Consider the following 16,101-nt stretch of genomic DNA (forward strand, 5'->3'; position numbering starts at 1 on the left):
TATGAAACAAATAAAAATTTAATTTTTCTTCTTAACCTATTCAATACTTTTTCTTATGTAAAGTTTAAACTTTATATTATACGTTATATTATACTTATAATATGTATCGATAAAAGGAATAATTTGATTAGTAAAATTTTTTTAATATTCAGTTTGTCATGTAATAAATAATAAATATATAACAGAAATTTATTAGATTTTATTACTAGCATTGTACGTAACATTCTAACAAAAATACCAAAATGTAAAATTGGCCGATTATCGAAACCGATTAATCGGGGGGAATGGCCGATACCGATTAATCGGCTAAGTGGCCGATACGGCCGATTACCGATTACTTGCCGATTAATCGGTGCACCCTTACATATTACTAATCAACTAATTAAGCCAGATTTGTTATCAGGCTACACTTTAGCTAACTAAATATACAAATGATATATAATTTGAACTAAAAGTATGGTAACTTAATCACCTCTCCTTAGTTCAAATTACATAGCAATTGTATACTTAATTAACTAAAGTGTTGCCTGATAATAAATCCTGCTTGATTATTTGATTAGTTAATATATTTACTAATAGATGATATTTTATAAAATAAAAATTCTAAAAATTTTTGCATCTTATATTAATATTTACTTTTATATTTTGTAAAACAATTTCATTTTTTCCAGAGGTAAAAAACAGAAAGGATATATAATAACTAGATCTAATTGTGAGAATATGATAGCTTTTGTTAGATCTTTAATCTTTCATCTGTGTTTAAAGTGATTGGAATTCATATATTGATTTAAAAAAGCAGAAATAGAAAATTGACAGTAATAAAACAATGCAAAAAGAGAATATTTTGAAAGCATTTATTACACTTTCCAGAAAAAAAGTTTATTTCTACTGATGACTAAACTGCATCCACAAAATTGATTTATTCTCATTCATTTTACCATTAGAAAAACTCTTTTATTGTTTACTATATTGTTTTTGTTTTAATGCATAAAAATTATCTCTCTCTTCATTGTTAATCATAATAATGTAATTTTGTATTAAAATTAGAAAAATGACAAATTATTATAGATTATAAATGATCCCATAAAGATTAAATCAACTATTAAAGGCCAGAAATGTAATTTCAATCAAGAGTTTTTAAAAAAATGACACAATCTATTAACTTTGTTATTTATCATCTGACAATTGCAAATTTTTTTTATAAATTTTAAATACTGGTTTAAACGTTTTTTAGTAAGTTCCTTATTCACTCATTCATTCATTCAGGTCTGCAATATAATAACCAAGTGGTGATGGATGGGAATCAAATTTGATCACATATATCCAAGCCAAAACCAAATGAAATCATTCATGAAAATATATTAGGATCCAACCATAACCCATATTCCCTAGAATGGCAGACTGATTTCTTTACTCTCTTGATCATCTAATTATCAATATCAATAGATTAAAAATAGGAACAAAATTATCAAAATTTATTTTTTTTATTAAGAATAGTTATAAAAAATTATCTTTGAAAATTTTCATATAGATTATGATAATTTATTTTTTGAAATGTTATTTAATATTTATATTTATAACCTGAGTTAATTACTTTTAATTCTAGGAACTAATTGACAATCCTCGTCTTTTGGTGGATGGAGTAAGTCAGCATGATATTATTCAAGGAATTTTGGCTGATTGTTGGTTTTTGTCTTCATGTGCTGCTGTAGCCCAATACCCTACTTTAATGAGAAAAGTAAGAATATACTTCTCAAAAAGGAAAGATTAATTTAAAAATTGTGTTGGTAATAAAAAAGCCTTTTACAAGTTTTTAGAAGAAATGTCAGTTTTGCTATATTACTATTGTACCTGTAATACATAGATTAATTGTATTGAATTCATCTTATTAGATTTGTGTATTTGCTTTTGTTTATTAAAAAAAAGTTCAATATTTTCAGATATATTAATTATATAGAGTTATTAAATTTTTCTTTCTATTTTTCTTTTTATAATTTTAAGTATAAATTTTTACTTGTGGTAAATTCTTTTTGTAATCTAAAATTTGCAATTTAATTACAGTTCTGTTTAAAGTGATTTGAAAACTTTATTTAAAATGTCAAATATTTTATACAAAATGTTGAAATATGCAAATTTTTTTATTATAATCACACAAAATTTAACACAGACATTCTTTTAATATCTTTTTAATAATTATTGATTACTGAATATGATAACAGGAAGTTTAGAAAGTTGGAAATAAGAATAATCTATAGATCAATACAGTATTGTAAGTAGGCAGGTGCAACAGGTGCATGGGTCCAGGACAAAAAGATGGCCTTTGTTGTGAGCTCTATTTTTTGATTCATTTGCCCTATTAATACTGATCATTTTTATTTTCAAAAGGTCAAGTTTTAAATAAATATCCAACTCAGCCTTAAACATTTAATAAACCATCAATACACCTTTCTTGCTAAGATATGTTTAATCAAAACATAATTACAATATGTTTAATTGTATGGGTAGTGTAATTGGCAATGCATCTACTTGGTAAGTGGCAGTTGTGAATTAGAGTCCTGCTCTGGGCCAATTCTTTTTTCCAAAATTTTCTAAATTCCTTAATCAATATTAATTTTATTATAATTATTAAATTTAATAAGAGTTGGCACCTAATGCCTACCTCTAATACCATATTACTTGGGATTTAATAATTATCAGTAGTGGTAATATTGTGAGGACCCAAACGGGGTCTGAAAGCAGGCCATTAACAACTTTTTAAATGAGTCAAGTTTCATAGTGCGAAAGAGCGAACTTAAAGATAGGATTTAAACAATGAACCTTTTGTCTTGTTAAAAGATTTTAAACAATAGATAGAGTAAAGTCGAGGAAAACGAGGTTGGAGAGGAGTCGTGTTCCGACGCGACGTTGACCTCTCCCGCGCCCTTCCTGGAGTTTCGAATTGTCACCATGTGACGAGGAGAGACCAATGGAGAGGCGACCGCGGTGGAAAAATCGATAAAACCGCGTTTTCGGGAACTTTACGGAGTCTTGGGTTTTGGTGTGTAGTGCTCACCTGTCGGGATTTGGTGCTCCCGACCGAGACGCGAGACGCAACGAAGGCTCTTCCGACGACCTAGGAACTGGTTTCGCCAACCCGTCCACTCTAGGATCGCCGAGGTCACGTCCAGAATCGTCGAGGTTCAACTTGTCAACCGAGGACATCACTACAAGTGTTGGTGCGTGCCCCAGAGCCATCGTTCTCTGCGTCCACAGTGCCGAAAGCTTCCCAGGGACCAATCGAACATTCGAACTATCCGATTAGTAGGAACTGTGACAGAAACCCATTGAGGGATAAGCTCTTGCCCGCATTAGATTATTGTAAGAACGATTTATGTATATTATTAAACGGTTTTATATGGTAAACCTGTCTCGGTGAGTCATTCCGCGCCCACACGACAGAAATGACCGCTCGGCTGTCGAAAACACCTCACCCCTAATCGGCTGGCCTCACAATATTGCCTAATTTAATCCAGTAATCATTTGGCTTTAATATAATTATCAGGGTTTGAGATGTTTATATATTTATATAATTGTATGACTTATTATGTATATGATCTTTTTTACTGCTTCAAAACAAATTGTTGAAATTTCAAAAATTATTAAATAACGGAATCAGAATAAAATATTTAAAATAATATACAATATATTCAGTGTGAAAATGAAACAAGTTTGAACTCCTGTGGACTGAAAATTGGAATACTAAATGCATAAATTTTCACAAATAAAATAGATTCACATATTGTTAAACTGTAAGTAATATACTAGATACACCCAACACACCTTATTGCTGAGAACATATATTTATTAAACAAAACAAACGTTTTCAACCCAATTTATGGGCCATCTTCAGATTAACATTGTTTGACTCTAATACAAAATCGAACACGTTCAAAATTAACCAAACTAGAACATACGTTTAAATTAAACCAATAGAACATGCTTAACCACAATAAAATAATAAATAATAAACTAAAATATCACACAAAAAACGAAATAAAATATGGTGGTTAACCGTACACACTAAGTACCAATTCTTTCTACATTAACCCAGATATCTATTGAGTCTCTGCAGGTGTATTATTACGCGTGTTTTTTCTTACTATGTATTTCCACGATGAAGGTAACACTGTCGCATCCTTGTAATTTAAACATCTATCCGTTAAACTTGCCCTGTATATTTCACATTTTTCAGTTATGGATGAGAGCGTTGGTGAGTGCACTTTTGCAAGGATTTTGGCATCTTCCCATTTAATAACAGAACCTTCCGCTTGTGCCATTTTGGATAATGCTGTTACACACTTATTCTTTGCGACATCATATTTGTGTTCTTTAATCCTCACACCAAGGTTTCTGTTAGTGACCCCTACGTAGTCCTTATCAATTCCCAACTGGTCATTTTTGTATGGAATTGCATACATACCTGGCCGCTCATTATCATCCATTTTTTCTTTGGGGGCCCTTTTGTATACTATACTAGCGTTTTTGTGTTTCGCTATTTGCTTCATAATCGGTGTGGCCGTCAGCCATGATATGATATATTTCCTATATTTTATGTTGTATTAGTATTAGAGTTTCCTTTTCTCTTTGTCTAAAACCATCTAGAACTTTCTTTTCTCTAAACCTTCCTATAACTTTCTTTGTCTGAACCCCTTTTTGCCCTTGGGGGAGGATTACCCTCTTCGGAGAAATGAAGAACAAAGGAAAAGGGAGTGAGGCCCGGAAGCAAAACAAAGAAAAAGAAGATCAGATTGAGTGGAGATCTCGAGTAGGTAGGAGGGAACAGAGAGGTGCTCCTACAAGTGAAGTGATCTGAGACGAAGCAATCCAGAGAGAAAGAAAAGGAAGGACTGTAGACGAAAAGTCTACCAGTGAGAGGAAATCAAAGACAACTCAATCTGAAAGATGAAGACTGTAGACGAAAGGTCTACAAAATAAGAAGTGACCTAAGAATAAAAAGTGCAGAGAGAGAGAGAGATCATCGAGGGAAGGCCTCTTAGTCCGAAATGTTCTCCAACCAAGGGCTCATCGAATCTAAACCTGGGTATTTCTACTTCTTTCCTTGTCTATCTCTATATCCTATATTCTTTCATCTTTAGTCATAAGTTAGTGTAAGTTAGCGTAAGTTAGTTTAAGTAATTTTGGTCCTTGTCAGGTTTTTGTCGCGTGGGTAATAGATAACTGTTTTCGAGGTGTACCATTGAGCACCGGTGTACGCATAAAATTCGGAAAATTGTAAAGTTGGGATCCAATAAACGAACCTGTTCAGTGAGAGAAATAATACTTTGTGTTGAGACTCCTTTTTTTGTACCATTTCGCTCGTGGGATCGCGTACCTCTCACTCTGAACACCACATTGGGAAGAGACATTTATTATACGTACACTTTGCGAAGTTACCACTAGTGTCTGGTTTCTTTCTAGAGCCACTTCTAGGCTTTACGTATGGCGAAATTAAACGCTCTATAGATCTTGTTCCAAACCCTAACCCTTTTGCAACGTTTTTGATCCTACCCAGCTCTTCCATCATGTCAATTACATTCGAGCAATACAAAAATGCTCTTCTGACTAGCGCCCTAAAGGCAGATAGCTTTTAAACCGTTGGATCATTAGAAGTCGCTGGTATGTACATCGGGTCATGTGTGGGCTTGATGTACACTTTAGTGCATAAAGTTCCATTCTTAAATTCAACACCAACGTCCAAGAAGTGCAACTCCTTGTTACTAACTTGCTCCAGGTTAAGTTTTAATCCATGTTGGTTAGAATTCATCTGGTTCAAGAATCGTTGTATCATTTTGTCATTCTTCCAAATAATTAGAACATCATCTACATATCTTCTGTACATGATTATGTATTCGTTGTAGTTGAACAACGTCATGCTTTCCATTTTTCTAATCACTAACTCACACAGCAGGCCAGACATCGGGCTGCCCATCGGGACTCCCCTTAATTGCCTATAAACTTTACCTTGGAAACCGAAAAATGACTGAAAGCAAACCAAATCAACCATTATCTCTAGATCTTTTCTGTGTTCGGATGCTTTTGGGTATAACCCACATAAAAGGTTCACCAATTCACCAAAACATGAGGCAAGATTTATTGATGGAAACATACTCTCGAAATCCATAACCGTCCCAATCTCATTGTCCATTAAAGATAGATCATGTAGGTCATTAACCAAACTAAACGTGTCTTTTGTAACAAATCTGTAGCCCTCCAACAGTTGTGTTAAATGCCTATGCATACGTTTTTCTAGAATGTAGGTCGGTCCTTTACATTTCTCTACTACTGGTCTGATCTCTTTACTGTTTTTATGTATTTTTGCGAATCCAAACAACCTAGGTACACCTGGGCAGGCGATGTGGGCACCTTTTAGGAAAAGGAATAATGTTGCTATGGGCGATTTTTCCAATTTCCTTAATTTTCTGTCAATTCTTTCAACTATACCTCGGTCCACTTCTTCACATTCTGTTTTTTCTATATAACCTTCCAGGGCTTCATTGTACCTGCGTTTCTTCATTAAGACCAAATTCTTACTCTTATCTGCCCTAGTGACCACTATATCATTACGATCCAACCATTTCCTAGCTTTGTTAATGTTCACTTCTTTATCATGCCTCCTAGAGTATTTTTCAGTTCTGAATGCTGTTTTCCATCTGAAATAGTCCTTATCCACTTCATTCATACCCACTATTCCTCTTTCTACTTCCGCTACAACAGCTCTCCAGTTCCTAGTGTTGTCAGGAGCATAATTAGGACCTTTTTCCAGAACTTGTTTGACACTTTCTGTGAGATGAATCTGATCCCATAATATATACGGGGTTGGCTTCAAAACGCTCGTAACTTTGGATGGCTGCTTTTTTGAAATCCACAGCAGTTTCCTCCTGTATTTCTTCCTTAAATTAATGCTTATCTGGTTTGTTAACCCAACTACTCTTAAATTGATACTCGTCAATATATGCGGGCTCGTTTTAAACATGCTATCTTCCAGTTCCACTATTTCTTTAATGGCTCTGTACTTGAAATTCTTTACTCGTTTAATTGAATTATTTAAGCAGAGAACTCGTACTCTTTCTCGTACTGCTATACATTCATTAAGCAACTTGATTCTAAAAATGGACATTGGATAAATTCTTCTTACCTGACATTCCTTCAAGAATTGTAACCTGGAGTCCATCTTCACTATCTTTACTGCAAGTTTTCTATAAGTAAGTAATCATTATAATTTTATTATTTCTTTAGTATTATCTATACTACAGAAATAATAGAATAATGAATGCATAAATTATGACATTAATATTAAATATAGATCATCCTAATTTAACAAACTGATAGGAAAAGTTGATCTATATTATTACCAATGGTCTGTTAAACCTAAATAATGATGGAAACAAAGGAAAACTATTTGTGAAGAATGTTGCAAATACAGTATATATTGAACTTCACTATAAATAATTTGAGTCGTTTATTCTTAGAGATATCAAACACAGTTCATCTTTTGATTTCATAAAAACATGACAAATAAATGACATAACTTTAGTTTCTTTATAAATTTGAATTTTCAAATAACATTCAAGTTTACCTATTCTCTTTTCAAAACATTATCTTTTTATTAATCATAATTAATAAATTTTGTTAAATTTATATAATACACCTACATAAATATACAATATTGTTCAAGAAGTACAAGTGAATGGCTACAGTTCAACTCTGAATTGTTGAACTGTAGCCATTCACATTCAGTTGAACTCTTCAGAGTTGAACTGTATTGAGTTGAATTCATATCTGAAGCAAGAAGTTACCACCATTCAGCAATATAATTACTGAGTTGTTGAGGTATTGATAAGTGTTATTTAGTATTTAATATATAATTATGCAATAAGGATATTATTTTACAAATCTTTTATGAAATGTATTTCATAAGTCATATTAAGTTGCATAGAAGATAATTGAAAACATAATGAAACTATGTTGACATCACTCACCAGTTTGTTAAATTTGAAATTCATTAATTAGAGATGTGTTAAATCAAGATTTAACTGCAATGTAGGTTTACAAATTACATTACATTAGCATTGTTGTAGAAATTAAAAATAGAATAATAAAAGCATAACCTTTTACTGTTGTTTTCTCTATTGAAAAAGGTACAATATATTTCAGTCGGGTCATCAGTTAATTAGGGCAGCCATTTATATACACCAAAATACTGAGAACAGAAAGAAATCAATGCATTTAATGTAAATTTGTGCCATTTATTTGGGATATTGATGATTTTAATTGAAAGGCAAAGTATAGAATGGATTTAAAATAGAAAATGATATTCTGTGGCTATTCTGTTTGAATTTACTAGGCCTAAAAGAAGTTAGGTTGAGACAGACAAAGTGATTTTGATCATTGAACAAAATACAGCAAAACAATAGGAGACTTCAGAAGGCCAAGAAATGTGTGATGATGATATGCTGAAAAAAGTGATTGAGCAAGATTCTAGAGAACATATTGCTGAATTGAGACAATATTTCAATGTAGGAAGACATTTCTTTATCTGCTTTAGACATATGTTCTGGTTTTGTTTAGTTGCAGTTAGTACAGAAAAGACTTCAGAGCACACTTTGTCAACTTTTTCAAAGATTGTAATAAAAATAAACATTCTGTCTTTAATTAATTTATTTTTTTAGTAAATTTGTCTTTTTATTTTGTATATTTTACTTGTTAATTATACTATCATGAAAAGAGAGAGTTTTTTTAGTTTATTGGGATAATTTCTGCTTATTTGGGTCAAATGATCTATTCCCTGATGAGAACTAATTATGCAGAGTCTACTGTATTTATTACTTTTTTTTTATGTATTTATATAATCATTTGTAAAGTTACAATGAACATACATAGTGACAATGAATCCATACTAGTTATAAGTAAAAGGTAAATATTACTGTAACATTTATCATACAAAAAAGCCAAATATTACAAGGAATTTTATTGTTTATTTTTAACTTTTTAAAAGTTTTTAAAGGTACAAAAGTAAGATATTTTGTATTTTATATTGGTGATTATTCACTTTTCTCTTACAATATGATGATTATCTTGAAACTTTTTAGTAAAGTATTTAATATTTATTTACCACAGTTTACCAAATAGGTAATAATGTAATCAGACTTTTATTTTCAGTTTTTATTTAATTTATTTAAAGATCAATGCTTTTATTATTTTACCAGGTAATTCCATCAAATCAACCTCTTTATGGAACAGGTTATAAGGGATTTATTTGGTTTCAATTTTGGCAATATGGAAAATGGGTAACTGTTTATATAGATGATTTACTTCCAACTAAAGACGGACGTTTAATTTTTTCTCGCTGTTCTGATAACAGAGAATTTTGGGTTGCTTTATTAGAAAAAGCATATGCAAAGTAAGAATATGATAACATTCTAAAATTTCGTAAATTAAAAATAATTTATATAATATTTACTTTATAATAAATTGGTACAAATTCTTAAATTTGAAAATAATTTGAATATAGTTTGGAAAAATACATCACAAGTACTCCTGTATTTCTTCCTTAAATTAATGCTTATCTGGTTTGTTAACCCAACTACTCTTAAATTGATACTCGTCAATATATGCGGGCTCGTTTTAAACATGCTATCTTCCAGTTCCACTATTTCTTTAATGGCTCTGTACTTGAAATTCTTTACTCGTTTAATTGAATTATTTAAGCAGAGAACTCGTACTCTTTCTCGTACTGCTATACATTCATTAGGCAACTTGATTCTAAAAATGGACATTGGATAAATTCTTCTTACCTGACATTCCTTCAAGAATTGTAACCTGGAGTCCATCTTCACTATTCTTACTGCAAGTTNTACAATTCTCTCTAGAAGTGTTGAACATGAGATCATGTTATTAACCAATCACATGGCTTCTTTTCCACCTTTATTTAGTATCAACTAAATAAAGGTGGAAAAGAAGCCGTATGATTGGTTAATAACACGATCTCGTGTTCAACACTTCTAAAGAAAATCTAGTACAACACGGTTTCACAACAAATGAACATTATGATTCTGTCATTTATGTAATCAACTTTAATAACTCAGGATGCAAACTCACTTTTCAACACTATCCCCAGTCCATTCATTGCTTTCCTCCCATCTGAAAAGTAAAGCTTGATATTGTTGCTCACTGATTCTTGTCTTTCCATCTCATTTCACCTGGTCTTACTATGTATAATTTATTTATTTTCATCTCATTCTTCAGATTTTCCATCTTTTCAGTTTTCCTTAAGATTTCACATTCCAAGTTCCATTTCTCAAGTCTCTTGGGGGGGTTTGCAGGCTGATGATCTGGAGATCCCTCTTCCCCCTACTGGGCAAGGTGTTTATGCTTGCAACAAATTCCAACTGAATGTTGTTCTTGTCTCTATTTCTAGTTGTGCTCATCTTACTAGGAAGATTGCTACATTAGAAATAAAGCATAGTAGTTTTCCTTTGCTTTCTATGCTTCCTCCTTATGTTAAATCACATCAAGTTAAAAAGTTTTTACTCCTTTTTAATTAAAATTGCATTTATACCTATAAAATATTGTAATGGCCTACTTGCTTCTCACTATAGTTACATTCATATCCCTTTGTTTAATACCAAATCATCATCTTGTATTTATGCACCATACTGCTGCCTTAATGTAACGATTACATCATGTTTCAGCAAAAAACTGCTATTAAAATTGAAGATAACTATTCCTTAATTTCATCAAACTGAAAGCTATCTGTAAAAAATACTTTATTCTAAATAATATTGTGAAGATCCGGAGAGGTTAATTAGCTCTAATTAACCTGTTAACTTAATTATAATTCAAAGGGAAAAACCCAGATCTTCAACAGAAACTTCATGGCCACTCCTTGATTGATAAGATAACAAACCTATCCAATATCCCTCTGAATCAACAATCATTTTGATATTTGGACTTAGGTTATAAACTTAGTCAAAACATTTGATTATTAATGATGGGAAACTGTCAAATGGATGGAATTTTGAGGTAAGATGAGCCACGATAATGAATAGAAAATATCCGTAATTCTTCGAAACATCCGATTCTTGACAGCCCGTATCCATCGAACCAGACCCAACTCGAACTTAGAACACATTAAATCAAAGTCACTTGACTGTTTTCTCACGTGCAATGCGTATAAAAGGGGCTCAAATCCAGGCATCGGGTCAGACATCAACAGTAGACATAAGTCCTGCCACCATCAAAGCTGACATATTGGAAGAGCCGAACTGGAGCTCTTGCCTTGTCCACCCTTGCCCCAAGGACACTCTATGCCAAGCCTTAGATACATTATCTGAAGATAACTGATTATCTACATGAGGTATTCTGTAGTTAGGGTGTGACTATGCAGACGCAAATTTAGAGCGAGCGATAGGTTGCGAGCGATTTAGTTTTCACAAAGGAAAACCATGCACAAACAAGAAGCGAGAAATATAACTGGCGAGAGCGAATTTTTGGTTCTCGCACATATCTGACAGGTTTTGATATTTATTACGTCTCGCCTCTTCTCACCACATATTCTTGCTTGCTCGGAAAATTTGCTCGCTCGCGTCTGCATAGTCACACCCTTATTGTAAACTCTCTCTCTCTCTCTCTCTTGGTCGACTTAGAATTTATGTTTAAGAAACAGTTACCCTTGAGAACTCTCCATATAGCCTTGCAAAAACAGAACTTCTGTTAGTTATGTTATCCTTCAAAGGTAACTTGGTTACATTGTGTTCATAATCTCCGTCTTTGTTTATATCAAACTTTTGTTAAGTTGTTAACCAGTCATCTCATCATTATTTGGAGAACAGAACCCTATTGTCTTATCTCCTCCGTCACTCGGGAAAACATCATCCAGTGACCTCGTGAGCGGGTTTTACCAACTCAACGACTAGAGGGTCTAACCCTCAACTGTATTCTCACAATATCTATTGTTTTGTGTGTTCTTTTCTGTTTTTGTTATTGGTGTTTTTGTAGCGGGAGGTGACACTTATTATCTTTGAGACATTGCCAGATTTAACATACAGAAATAAAAATGCACTCTCCCCACTTTAACTTAGGAATTTAATTGGTTATTTGACTTGGTTAACTCAAAAAAATTTAAAGGAGGAATTTTTGGCTTGAGTACAGTATTTACCACTGTGTGCACATGTATATTCTAACTGTGAGATCAAATGATACTGATGAAGTGATTGTATGCTGATAAACATATCATTGGTGTTGTTTGATCTCAATTGGCCAATGACAGACACGTTGGCCAGATTGGGGAAGTGCTTGGTTCTGAAGTAGCCGATCTCATGCTGTATGATGATAAAATGGCCACAAATGGAAACAGTTTAACTGGCTACTTTTTCCAAAACTTGAAGTAATTAGTAAGTAGATAAGGGACAATAAACCAAAGGGGAGATGAAAAAGACATTCTGAAGCCACGTGGACAGTTTTATCCAAAGATAAAATGAAAAATGACACAGAATTTGATACAAAAAATATTGTACTGTACTGTACTGTACATGAAAGGAAACAAGTTTGTGGGCATATTGACTATTGCAGCATTTCTCGATATTTTTAAGTCCAAGGATTGGTAAAATTGTAAGGTTTGCCGACTGTGTGTGATTGTCAGGATGATCGAGGGGTCAAGGCAATTGTGTGTGGGTATGTAATACACATAGACAGACTTACCATTCACTTTTTCCCATTTAATAAAATATTGAAATTTTAGATTAATCAACAATAGTTCTTAAGCATTATGATAGAATTTGTAATTCATTCAAAAGTGTGAAATAGATAAATAATTTAATTATTCAAAATTATTTACTAGATTACATAAATCATATGAAGCTTTAGAAGGAGGCCAAGCTATGGATGCTTTGGTAGATTTAACAGGAGGTCTTGCAGAAAGATATGATCTGGATGATGCACCTTCCAATTTGTATGATATATTATTAAAAGCGTCATCTAATGGAGCATTTATAACTTGTTCTCGAAAAGTAAGTAATTTTTTTTAAAAGATTGCTGTTTATTATTTTATGATAAAAAGTCAAAGATATACTTCTTTAAAATTATAATTCTTAAAATATAAATGATATTAATGATAGATAGTTGCTTCATAAAATATTATAGTAGAGCGTCGTTTATCCGAAAGCTGGTTATCCGAAACGTTGGTTAACCGAAAGCATTCCAGTCGGCAAATTTTAATTTTCTCTGGTGTTGTGCAAGGTCTTAGAATATAATCTAAGACCTTGGGCAACACTGACACTTTTGTGTAGTGTTTTTCTGAGGACTGTGTGTTGCACTGAATTGAACATTTTTGATACTGGATTAACTTCTAAAGTATAATTTTTTGTTTTTATATTTTTCAATATATTTATTTTGTTTGTAAAAAATAAAGAAATAATTTTTAATGATACAATAGCCACGATTATTATTTTAAAAAGTTTACGTTAGGCTTAACATTGATGGGAATTCAACGCGAAGCGACACACAATGGAGAAAAATTTCAACACGGGATGGGTTAATATATTTGTTCGTACATAATCGGTTATCCGAAAAATAAATTATCCGAACAACCCCAGTCCCCAATTCATTCGGATAAATGACGCTCTACTGTATTATGAAGTGGTCATGTAATATAGTTTTTTCTTCACATTTTAAGATTCTTGCATATGATTAGTTATTATAAAATATTATATGTTAACAAGATCCAAGAGAAATGAATTATTTTAATAGTTTGAATAGTTATTGCAGTGGTTAAAGAGTATGAATAAACAAGATTATATTGAAGTAATTTCAGCTAGAACAAATATAAAATTTTGTGATATGTTTGGAAATTTTTAGAATATGTCAGTTATAAACAAAATAGTCATATATACAGGGTGTATCAGTACAGTGGTTAGAAACTTTCAGGAGAGATAGAGTACACCTAGACAATGGGAAATCACATAGCAGTGCATGGTTGTACAAAACACAAGTAAGGAAGGACATGAACAGGATGAGAAAACATGTTTATTATTCTTAGTACAGCAAAATCAAAGGTGTTTGAAATTATGACCCTGGGCCTTGATGCAGGCCTCCAGCGCATTGAAGATCTAATATTGTCAAAAATACTGGGTGTGTCCCAGACTTCCCCAACAGCAGCCATGATGTGTGCAACAAGTTCCAGAAGTTCCAGGAAAGTGTTTCTGACCATGCAGTGCTACGTGATTTCCCATTGTCTAGGTGTACTCTGTGTACTCTATCTCTCCTGAAAGTTTGTAACCGCTGTATATTATATTTATATATATACACACACAAATACACTTGATGTTCTACTCTTGGCTGCCTTTGTCAGTCTAGTCCTGACATGTTATATTGTTTCTTCACTCTTTCATATTCATGTTGCAGTTTATAATTTTTTAAATCATAATACTTACATTAATAAAACCTTAAATTTAAAATTAATTTACTTGTTAATTTAAAAAATTGGTTAAATTTTACCTATGTGCATCATCATGGTGGAGGTTGCGACTGTTCGTGCACCCAACTGACTCCTCCTGGAGGCAAGCCACCGGCATGCCACTGAATGTATAACGTCACTAGTTATTGATACATGTGTTTAAGAACTACCGTGAATCAATAACTAGTGATGTTATATACTCGGCAGCCTGCCGACGGCTCCCCTCTGGGAAGAGTCAGTCAGGAGCAGAAACAGTCATGACCATGGCCATGACAGTGCGCCTAGGTAAAATTTGACCAAAAAATCTAATAAAAAAATAATTGATGATAAGACAAAATGAAAATGCTGTTATTTAAAATAATGTGAAACAAATTAATAAAAAAATCATTTTATAAATGAAACTATTAAATATTAAATGGGAAATTCATTGTTATTTATAAAATCCTAATTAATTTTTTAAATAATTCACGTTATTGAAGCAAGAGTAGTAAAACATTATAAGTAATTAAAGAATAGTTTGAAAGAAATAATCATTAAAAAGTGGTATTTTTGGAGAGAGAACTGGTTAGAAGCATTTGAAATTTATACATAAATTACAAATATTCTCAGCTATAATAATTATTTATTTGTCTGAAAAATAATGAAATGTTTATTTTTTGCAGAATTAGTGTACAGCAAGTTCTTAATGTCTTTTTGTCATTATTGCTTAAAGATACAAGTACATTTATAATCATTTACAATTATCGTTATCATATCTTCTTTATAAACAGTAATCTTGATTTTATGCAAGGGAAATAAATGCTGGTGGTTGCAAACATGATCAAATAAGAATAATATTAACCAAATTATATTTTGTTTATATTATTTAGCTTGTGGTAAAATTGGTTTTGTTATACAGTCATTTTATTTAATGTAACAGTTTCTAATAATGCGTTGATGACTTTAAGTGAAAACTTGATGTATTAAAAATTTATTTGTCTTTAAATATAACTACATAAACAATAAATACTATAATGTAGAGGACGTGGTTGCTGTATCTTGAATGCAGTGTGTAGCGTCTGTGTAATCCAAAACGAGTTGGTAGACGAACGGACAGCAATTGGTTAGAAAACGTACTTTTTATTTAAAAAATTCCTTATTCATATGCTTTCAGGTTGGCTTAAATGCCCAACCCCTCTTCAGTGCTGTTAAGGTTACACAAAAAAATTTAATTTAAGGTTAGTTTTACGGTATTGGTTAGTAGGAACATAACTAAAAACGCGAGGTGATGATAACATAAAATTGCTTACTTGACATATAATGGTACAGCATAGATGTATTTTACAAAAATTTTTTGATTACATAGTAGTATGGCATAGCCTATGATATGAAAAAAGTGGCATAAGGGGGAGGCTGTTTAACATATCATTTTTATGACGAACTGTTTAACATAGAATATTAATTTAAAAAATATCAATGCACACTTACATTTTAGTTAGAATGTATTATTTCCGAATACAAAAAGGAACATAGTACAAAACATTTTTAACAACTGGTCTTATCCGTTGTTCGCTTAGTAACAGAATACCGACAAGTAATGTTATATAAACAGTTACCCACATTCCGTACAC

General features: G+C 32.0%; 1 protein-coding gene across 2 annotated transcripts in view; it reads left to right on the plus strand.

The window, feature by feature from the left end:
• LOC111635125 (calpain-A-like) overlaps positions 1-16,101 on the plus strand; it is a 58,205-nt gene that overhangs the window by 16,805 nt on the left and 25,299 nt on the right. For both annotated transcript variants that reach the window (XM_023379982.1, XM_023379983.1), the window contains exons 3-5: positions 1,607-1,738; positions 9,246-9,439; positions 12,878-13,046. In XM_023379982.1, coding sequence (XP_023235750.1) covers positions 1,607-1,738; positions 9,246-9,439; positions 12,878-13,046 — 495 coding nt within the window. The remainder of the gene's footprint in view (positions 1-1,606; positions 1,739-9,245; positions 9,440-12,877; positions 13,047-16,101) is intronic.

This window comes from Centruroides sculpturatus, unplaced genomic scaffold (assembly GCF_000671375.1).
Source record: "Centruroides sculpturatus isolate CEXI.00-Female unplaced genomic scaffold, Cexi_2.0 scaffold688, whole genome shotgun sequence".
Taxonomy (NCBI): Eukaryota; Metazoa; Arthropoda; class Arachnida; order Scorpiones; family Buthidae; genus Centruroides; species Centruroides sculpturatus.